This window comes from Vulpes lagopus, chromosome 3 (assembly GCF_018345385.1).
Source record: "Vulpes lagopus strain Blue_001 chromosome 3, ASM1834538v1, whole genome shotgun sequence".
NCBI lineage: Eukaryota > Metazoa > Chordata > Mammalia > Carnivora > Canidae > Vulpes > Vulpes lagopus.
The window spans coordinates 26,562,785-26,571,595 of NC_054826.1; the positions used below are offsets into that span (position 1 = coordinate 26,562,785).

The following is an 8,811-nucleotide window of genomic DNA, read 5'->3' on the forward strand; positions in this document are numbered from 1 at the left end:
CGGTCTCAGCGGCCCCGGGCTCTCGGGGCGTTTGCAAAGTCCTCCCGGAGCGGCGGCGCGGAGACCAACTCCCGGGCTCCCCCTGCGCCGCCCGCCGCCTCCGGCGCCCCGGCGCGCCCCCCTCCCGCTCGCTCACACTCGCTCACACTCACACTCACACTCACACGCACGCACACACCCGCCGCCCCGGGCGCGCCGGCGTCGCTGCGAGCGGCGGCTGCAGGACTTGAAGTGGGTGTTCTCCCCGCTCCCCACCCCCCGCCCCTGCGCCTTCCCCCTCCCTCTCCCTCCTACGCAAATAAGAACTCGGCGATTCCCCTCCTGCCGCTTTGATTTCGGGCACCTCCGACAGATAATTGGGAAGGGTTTCCAGAAGGTGGGAAATGTCACCTGATTCACACTGAACTTTTAAAAGCTCCCCGCCCCCAAGGGGCCGCGCACACCCCAGCTCGCGGCCGCCCTCCCGCTGCCCCACACACTGGGAGACCGCCCACCGCAAACCGCGGAGACCCCCGTCTAGATTTAAAGCGCGGCTGCGCCCGGCTTCTGACGTCCATTGAATCGCGCGGGCGGCCGGCGGCGAGCGCGGGGCTGCGCCGGGATCGCTGCGCCTCCGCCGCTCGCCTCTGCGACGCGCGCCGCTCGCCGGAGCCACCCGCCGCCGCGCCCCGCCGCGCCCGCTGCCCGCGCCGCCGCGCTCTCGCCCCGCGCCCGCCCGCAGGATGGTCGGTCCCCGGCACCCGCCCGGCGGGCTCTGCCTCCTGCTGCTGCTGCTGTGCCAGCTCATGGAGGACCGCAGCGCCCAGGGTAAGCGAGGGGGGATGCGCCGCGAGGGGAGGCTCGGCTGCGGCCGGGGCTGCGTACTTTTCGGTCGGGGGCGCCGGGTCTGCTCTCCGCACCGCAGCTCTCGGGAGCTGTTGGACCAACTTAGCGACTCCGGGATGGAGCGGAGCGCGAGGGCTGGAGGCGGTGACACTTTGGGACCGCCAGCCGAGTTTGGAGCGCGGTTATCCTTTAAAAGGAAAAGGGAGTAAGCCGAGCCTCGCTCAGTAGTTAGGGTTAGATGCTCCAAGTTCTGGGCATAATGAGTTGGGATGTTATCTCCCCGGCGTTGGCTCTGGAGAAGGGGACAAGCATCAGTAGCCTGGAGGTTTCAGTGGGTCCATTGCCATGTACCCCTCTTCCCCTCCTACATCTTTCGGATACTTTCAAAAATGACCGGGGGATGGCGGCGTGGGGGTGGGGGGAGATCCTGAAATGTCTTTGGTGGCCGGGGGGACGTGGTTTCAGCAACTTTGCCCAAACTTGGAGATGTGGATGCTGAAAATTTTAGAGGGAAGAGTAGCTTTCTGCCTAGTGGATGCTTCTTCCAACCCCCCAACCACCCCCCTCCAAACCCCGCAAAAAAAAAAAAAAAAAAAAAAGATTTTTTTTTTTTCCCCCTGGAGTGTTTTGAGTAGTTTACATTTTTTTTTTCCCTGTGCCTCATTCCTCCGACTAACTTTAGGTAGAAGAGCGAGGAGCTCACAACTTCTCTAAATCCTGAGATGCATAAAGAGCAAATGACTAAAGTTTGGTCTCTTCTTTGTAAATTAGGTGTATTCCAATTAGTCTTTTGGCACGATTTTTTTTAAATAATAATTAATACTAGTAATAATAATACTGGCAGCTTGCCGGCCAATTATCGTGCAGATTATATAGATGATTCATAAGAAGTCTTCCTGACCAAAATCCGAACGTGGAAAGGGGGAGGAAGGAGGGAAAATGAACTTGCAAAGGTTTCTCGGTAGGTAGGAGATAGGTGTACGTGGAAGAGCAGGAAGCCTGCCCCTTTGCCTCCCCCCCGCCCCCAGCCCCCCTACACTGTGCTCCAGGCAGACCTGGAGCCTTCCTGGCCCTGGCGTTAGCGTCCTGAGCGTGTTGTAAACTGTCCCCCGGGGCACTGCCCCTCGCCGCCGGCCCCGCGCGGCTGAGTTGCCCGCCTTTCGGGGCGAGGCGCTGCCTGGGTGCCGCGGACGTGGGCGCCGGCGAAAGCAGCCCTCGGAGATTTCGAAAGCTCGCGGTGGCCGCGGGCGTCCTCCGGGTCTGGCGGATTGCAAAACGGGCCGGCGGGCGGGCTGCGCCCCGAGGCCGCGCGGGGCAGCTCCGGGCAGGGCCCGCTGGCTCTTTTTTTTTTTTTTTTTTTTTTTTTTTGCTTTCATTTTTCCCAAGTGCCTCTTTTTCTTTTCTTTTTTTTTTTTTTTTTTTTTTTTTGCTTTTTCCTTGATGTGTTCCTGTTGTGCGTGTCGGTGTGGGTCTCTCCTCGTTCTTTCTCCTCCTCTCTCAAGTTCTCCTACTTTCTTAACCCCTGTCACAAGTAATACCCGTGCCGCCTACGTGAAACCGACATGTAAAAACATCCGTCGCATCCTGTTTTTGTCAGGTTCTTTAATCTGCTCTTCGAGTCGCTGCAGGTTATGAAATGGGACGAATAAAAGTAAACAGTCTAGTAAAAGTCAATGCAAGCTGCACGTGTTGTGTCTGGGTCACTGGTAACTGACATTGATAGGGGCTGGGGCGCTCTGGCTCCTGGCTCGCGCCCCGCTTCCCCCTCACCCACCTCCCACCTCTGCAGCCGCCTCCCCCCCCCCCTTTCCCCACCTCTTCACTCCCTTCGATTTATTTTCTGCTTTTCTCTGCCGTCTCTCTCTACTCCTCCACAGTCACTCCCTCCCCATCCCCGCTGGGTCTCCTTCCCTCCCCAGCCCGCCGCCTCCCTCCTCTCACTCCCCGCCACCCCCCACCCACCCCCGCCTCTCGCTCACCCACCTCCCACCCCTGTCTCCTCGCAGCTGGGAATTGCTGGCTCCGCCAAGCAAAGAACGGCCGCTGCCAGGTCCTATATAAAACAGAACTGAGCAAGGAAGAGTGCTGCAGCACCGGCCGCCTGAGCACCTCGTGGACCGAGGAGGATGTAAATGACAACACGCTCTTCAAGTGGATGATTTTCAACGGGGGCGCCCCCAACTGCATCCCCTGCAAAGGTAGGACTCTGCCTCCCCAGTGTGCAGGCCCTCAGTAGAGGGCGTCTTATCCTCACCTTCCCCATTGCCCTGCTGGGGTTTGGGCCCCGCCGAGCTCTGTCCCTGGGTTCCCTCTATCTTGTTCCCCCACCCTAACCCCCCATCCCCAGCCCTGGTTAGCCTGTCGGGTTGAATCTCACCTGTTTACACATCTTCCGGCTAAACACAGTTGCCAAAGTTTCCTGGACTTAGTAGCCAAGTATGGTGCTGAATCCCACTCGATGGCAGATTTCGGGTATAGGGTGCAGACCACGGCCCCCACCCCCTCCTCAACTTCTAGGAGAGAACCGGCCCCCTCTGGTGCGAACTCCTGGCCACCCGACTGTACAAGGTCTCCACCACCCTCCTGGCTGACCTGCAGACTGCCTGGCCCAGGTTTTGATCCATGCCCCTTTCCACCTCGTAGAGACCTGCGAAAACGTGGACTGTGGCCCCGGGAAAAAATGCCGAATGAACAAGAAGAACAAACCCCGCTGTGTCTGTGCCCCAGACTGTTCCAACATCACCTGGAAGGGCCCAGTCTGCGGGCTGGACGGGAAAACCTACCGTAACGAATGTGCGCTCCTCAAGGCCAGATGTAAAGAGCAGCCGGAGCTGGAAGTCCAGTACCAGGGCAAATGTAAAAGTAGGTCCTACCTGGCTCCCCTCCTCCCGCTTTCTGCTGGAGGTGGACCTTCTGGAAGACCCCTGGGGGATGGTACAGCCCCACTATAAGAGCCTAATAAATACGATGATGATGCAAAATAAAGTAGTCCTTTATATATATGTATATATTCTGAAGGCTTCTTCAGAACACTGAGGGGGTCAACCTAGAGTCATAGATTTTTCTCTTGAAAACCACAAGGTTCCCAAACTGCTTTTTGAAAAGCTGGGTCCTTCCCTTTTCGGATTTCCTTGGCAATACCAAATGCTCATTGCCTAAGGGCCAGGAAGTGCCTGTTTTTGACACGGTTTCCCTCTTTATTTCAGAGACCTGTCGGGATGTGTTCTGTCCAGGCAGTTCCACATGTGTGGTGGACCAGACTAATAATGCCTACTGTGTGACGTGTAACCGGATGTGCCCAGAGCCCACCTCCTCTGAACAGTATCTCTGTGGGAATGACGGAGTGACTTACCCCAGTGCCTGTCACCTGAGAAAGGCCACCTGCCTATTGGGCAGATCGATTGGATTAGCCTATGAGGGAAAGTGTATCAGTAGGTATTCTGGATTAAGGAAGGAAAAATGGAAACAGGATCAGAAAGGCTAGGTGTAGTGTTAAAACTGCGGAGTTAATCAGTAAATAAACCCCAAGCCTCTCCTAATGCATCGTTTCCCCAAAGGGAGACCTACATACTGTCCAGTTTGGGGAAACTGTTGTAAACACGGCATTCCTCAAGGAAACCGTTATCTTCCAGAAGCATTGGCATATATGTTGAAATGCCAGCAAGAAACAGGAAACAATTTTCTGTCTTAGGAAACTTAGAACTCACTCAATTTTACACATATTTTAGGTGCTAGACTTGCTGGAAGCAAGAAATAATTGCTTAACAGCTCCTAAAATCTGTTACCAGATTCTAATAACTGATGGAATGCTTTAGCTTTCAAAAGATTCCACTTGTGGGAAATAATCAAATACATATTTAACTCAAGGATCCTGTGATAATCCGTTCCCCCAAAATACTATTTTCATGTACCAATAGGATATGCAGGAAACGTGTGTGTTTGAGTTTCGATTTTATTATCAAGCATTTTTGCATGATATCTCCACTATCCTATTAGTGAGTAATAAATTGTGTATTTATATTTATTGATGGGACTAAGGAAAGGGAGATACGGGGAAAAGGGGAAATCAATTTACTTATCACAGGCATATTATATCCTAGAAGCAAAGTCCTGTGAAGATATCCAGTGCACCGGTGGAAAAAAGTGTTTGTGGGATTTCAAGGTTGGCAGAGGCCGGTGTTCCCTCTGTGATGAGCTGTGCCCTGAGAGTAAGTCTGAGGAGCCCGTCTGTGCCAGTGACAATGCCACGTATGCCAGCGAGTGTGCCATGAAGGAAGCTGCTTGCTCCTCAGGTGTGCTGCTGGAAGTAAAGCACTCCGGATCTTGCAACTGTAAGTGCAATTTTAACCTTGCTGCAATTTGAGGCTTCCCCAGGCAAGCCCTAGGGAATGGAGACATGAAAAGCACGAAAACCTTCCAATATAAGCCCATTTCTCCTTAAATTAGGTAACTGCTAAATTTCACCAGCAATTCAGTGGTCCACAGAAAAACTCCCTGGAATGTTTCCTGACTTTAGGACTTGTCCAAGGATCATCAACGGGCTTGCCTCTAAAAACCCACTCCTAGTCATTTGCCCCTAATTATTTTGCTTTAGTTATGTGCTTTGCCGTTTGCTTTATTAACACTTGAATCTAAACTAACTGCTTCAGAAATTTTGTTTTTTTTTTTTCTTTTTCAAAGACAGCTTTATATTATCACACATGGGCTGCTGCTTTTCGCAGTTGCCTCTACTAACTCTGAATTAAGGACCCAAAGCAGTTATACCTAGAACACAAGAGCGCTTTTTATCTAATTTCAGGAATCTGCCCGTAAAACCTGAGCCATTGATTCTTCAGAACTTTCTGCAGTTTTTGACTTCATAGATTATGTTTAAAACAAAAATTTTTTTAAACTTATTGCATAACAGCAGATGCCAAAAACAAAGCATCTCACTGCAAGTCACATAAAAATGCAACGCTGTAATATGGCTGTATCAGAGGGCTTTGAAAACATACACTGAGCTGCTTCTGCGCTGTTGTTGTCCGTATTTAAACAACAGCTCCCCTGTATTCCCCCATCTAGCCATTTCGGAAGATACCGAGGAAGAAGAGGAAGATGAAGACCAGGACTACAGCTTTCCTATATCTTCCATTCTAGAGTGGTAAACCCTCCACCAATGTTCAGTGTTGACATAGCCTTTGGCAAAAAAAAAAAAAAAAAAAAAGGAAAAAGAAAAAGAAAGAAAGAAAAAAGAAAAAAAATATATTGTCCATACTTGTAAATAAGTGTACGCTTATTTATTTGGGGGGGAAACTATACATAAAGGACTTTTGTCCTAGAGCTCTCTCCCAGGCCACCTTGTTACTCATTGGACACGGAGAGGCAGTCATTGTGAGGTCTACTGGATGAGGCCCATAGTTGAGACTTGTAGACATTTATTTATACTGTGTCATGTTTTATAATTTATACATAAAATGTCTGGTTGACTGTACACCTTGTTTTTGAAGAAATTTATTCGTGAAAGGAAGAGCAGTTGTTATTTATTGTGAGGTCTCTTGCTTGTAAAGTAAAAGCTTTTTTTTTTTCCTTGTAAACCATTTAAGTCCATTCCTTACTATTTGCTCACTCATCTGTCTCCCTCCCATCTCACCGTCCTTAGACTCTTTTTCCACTTTAACAAACTTGCATGTCAGTTTCTGTCATGTTTATTTATTGGATTCTCTGCTGCCTGTTCTGTACATACATGATCCCTCGGGTTTTGTTTACAAGGAATCTTGACTGACCAAAAGGCGTTATAACTGACTCAAATAGAAGGTACAGGGGATACACCTTTGAGGAAACTCCTAGTCCAGTTCTCTTGTGATTTGTGAGAGACAGGGTGATAGTAATGTTAGAATTCTCATAATGTACTTTTGAGATGTTACAAATCCAAAGAAATTGAGTGATGTGGGTATCTGGAGGCTGACGGAAGGGAATGCTATACATTCAACCTATTGTTAGGTGTTTCCTTTAAGCTAGTCTGCTGTACCTCTTAAATTAGTTCTTTTTCAAACAATGTGTCACTAAAAGTTATATCAAAGCTTTATCAGTTCAAGTTTCTTGCTTTTCATAATACTTTTTTCTGATGCAATTTTATATTTTCAAACATGGCAAGTTAAATATAAATTCATTTAAATATATAGTTTTGTACTTTTCTACCATGTAAATGTGCAATGTATATAAAAGTTATAATGTGTATTTGTAAATAAATGATGAGTGAAAAAATAAAAAAATTTTAAAAAGCCAATGGCCTCAGTTGTTGGTGATGTGAAAGAAGCTGTTTGGGCTTTCAAGTTAAAGTGTATATGATACATTTGCTGAAAAGTAGAGTGAGCCAGGACAATAGCAACTCGAAAGTAAACTACAAATCACTCCAGTGGAGTCTGAAAAATATAGGGATGTAAGGTCCAGCAACCCGTTTGCAGGAGCGACTGCATACCTACAAACACCATCATCTTAGCTGTCCTTTTGTAAGCTCATCTCCAGGGCCAGGAGAACCCTTTATCTTCCTTCATCTAAATAAAATGGATCTTAGATCTCTAAAAAACAAAGCACATCATAAGGAGAAGTGAAAATAGACTAGTACTTGACAAGCACATTCTAGAAATCGGAATATCAACTACAGAAATAGGCATTACAGGGTTGGAATTCTAAGGACTTGGGGTGAGGATGGGGCAGAGGTGGATTGCCACAGTGACCTCCACGGTTTATCGGGATTATGTAATGACACTCGAGAATGTGTGTCAATATTTTGCGGGTTACATTAAGACAGCCAAGTCCCACTACTTGAGCCTAAGTCTGATATTGGGGGGACACCAGTTGGTGGTCCCTGCAATACATAGTAATATGTAACTAGATGATATGAATTTTCAATTTATTGAGTGCTAATTCATTGCCTAAGTGTATTAAAAATATCAAAGGAATGCAAGAGGCAAAGAAGTGAGGTCTGGGCCTGTGGGACGGAAGAGCAAAAAACAGTCAATATTGCCAACATTGCTCAACCAATAGATACAATCTTTTTTTCAAAAACCATGACCTAAGATCTTTGTAAAATTTTGTCCCTTTTCTGAAAACCCTCTTTACTCTTAACTATTAAAAATGATTTTAGGGGACTCTTGGCTCCCAACTGTGGCCACCAAACTTGGTGAAGGCAGAGGGGCCTCTTGGGTAGGCAGTTTAAATCATGATTGGGAACCTGTAGGGTTTGTTAGCCTTCACCCCCAGCTTCCCAGAGAAAGGTGAAAGGGAGTTGCAGAAGACAAACAGGCTGCCATCAACCCTGGGGAGGACAAGGGTCATAACTTCTCCAGTGCCCAGAAGCTACTGGCCTGCCACTAGGGATGGGCTCTTGGGAAAGGAAAGAGCCAGCAGATACTGTTTCACAGCCCTTCCTGGAGTTGATTTGTTACTTTGTCCTGGGATGCTACAGACATTTTAAAGCTGCCATTGACATCAGAGTAAAAACGTCAGATTTAACAGCGACCAATGTGTGTCTTAGTAAGGGGGAGTGATAAAATCAGCAGCTTGCCTCTAAACAACATCCTGATTATTTGTTTAAAATTTTTATGTGGGATCCCTGGGTGGCGCAGCGGTTTGGCGCCTGCCGTTGGCCCAGGGCGCGATCCTGGAGACCCGGGATCCAATCCCACATCGGGCTCCCGGTGCATGGAGCCCGCTTCTCCCTCTGCCTGTGTCTCTGCCTCTCTCTCTCTCTCTCTGTGTGACTATAATAAATTTAAAAAAAAAAAACATTAAAATTTTTATGTTATATTTGTTAGCATCAATCATTTCTCTTACACACTAGACAGTATCTCAGTTTTCTTCTTGGAGTTCCCTACTTTTCCAGTAATCCTGTACTTGATTAATTAGATGCAAAAAATTGAAGTCTTTTCTAAAGTTAAAATTAGATTAATATCATTAGGCAATTGTTAGAAGTTCAACTATGTTTCAAAAAATCTTTAAAAAGGG

The 8,811-nt window shown here is 48.2% G+C and overlaps 1 protein-coding gene across 3 annotated transcripts; it reads left to right on the forward strand.

Moving 5' to 3' along the window:
- The first annotated feature begins 350 nt into the window (after positions 1-350).
- Positions 351-7,084, forward strand: FST (follistatin). 3 transcript variants are annotated; one of them, XM_041746810.1, is made up of 6 exons: positions 351-807; positions 2,832-3,023; positions 3,469-3,687; positions 4,032-4,256; positions 4,929-5,156; positions 5,887-7,084. In XM_041746810.1, exons 1-6 carry the CDS (start codon positions 723-725, stop codon positions 5,967-5,969), a joined length of 1,032 nt encoding a protein of 343 aa, XP_041602744.1. In that variant the 5' UTR covers positions 351-722; the 3' UTR covers positions 5,970-7,084. The 3 variants fall into 3 exon arrangements, with proteins under 3 accessions (XP_041602744.1, XP_041602746.1, XP_041602743.1); XM_041746812.1 differs by lacking the exon at positions 5,887-7,084 and adding an exon at positions 5,624-5,867 and having other exon boundaries at positions 353-807; positions 4,926-5,156; XM_041746809.1 differs by having other exon boundaries at positions 624-807; positions 4,926-5,156.
- Positions 7,085-8,811: the final 1,727 nt, after the last annotated feature.

Bases quoted from the DNA above. Each gene is read 5' to 3' on its own strand.
- FST (XM_041746809.1), top strand. From the start codon at position 723: ATGGTCGGTCCCCGGCACCCGCCCGGCGGGCTCTGCCTCCTGCTGCTG. The intron at 4,257-4,925 runs GTAGGTATTCTG...ATTATATCCTAG, and splicing joins CTATGAGGGAAAGTGTATCA to AAGCAAAGTCCTGTGAAGAT. The intron at 5,157-5,886 runs GTAAGTGCAATT...TCCCCCATCTAG, and splicing joins GCACTCCGGATCTTGCAACT to CCATTTCGGAAGATACCGAG.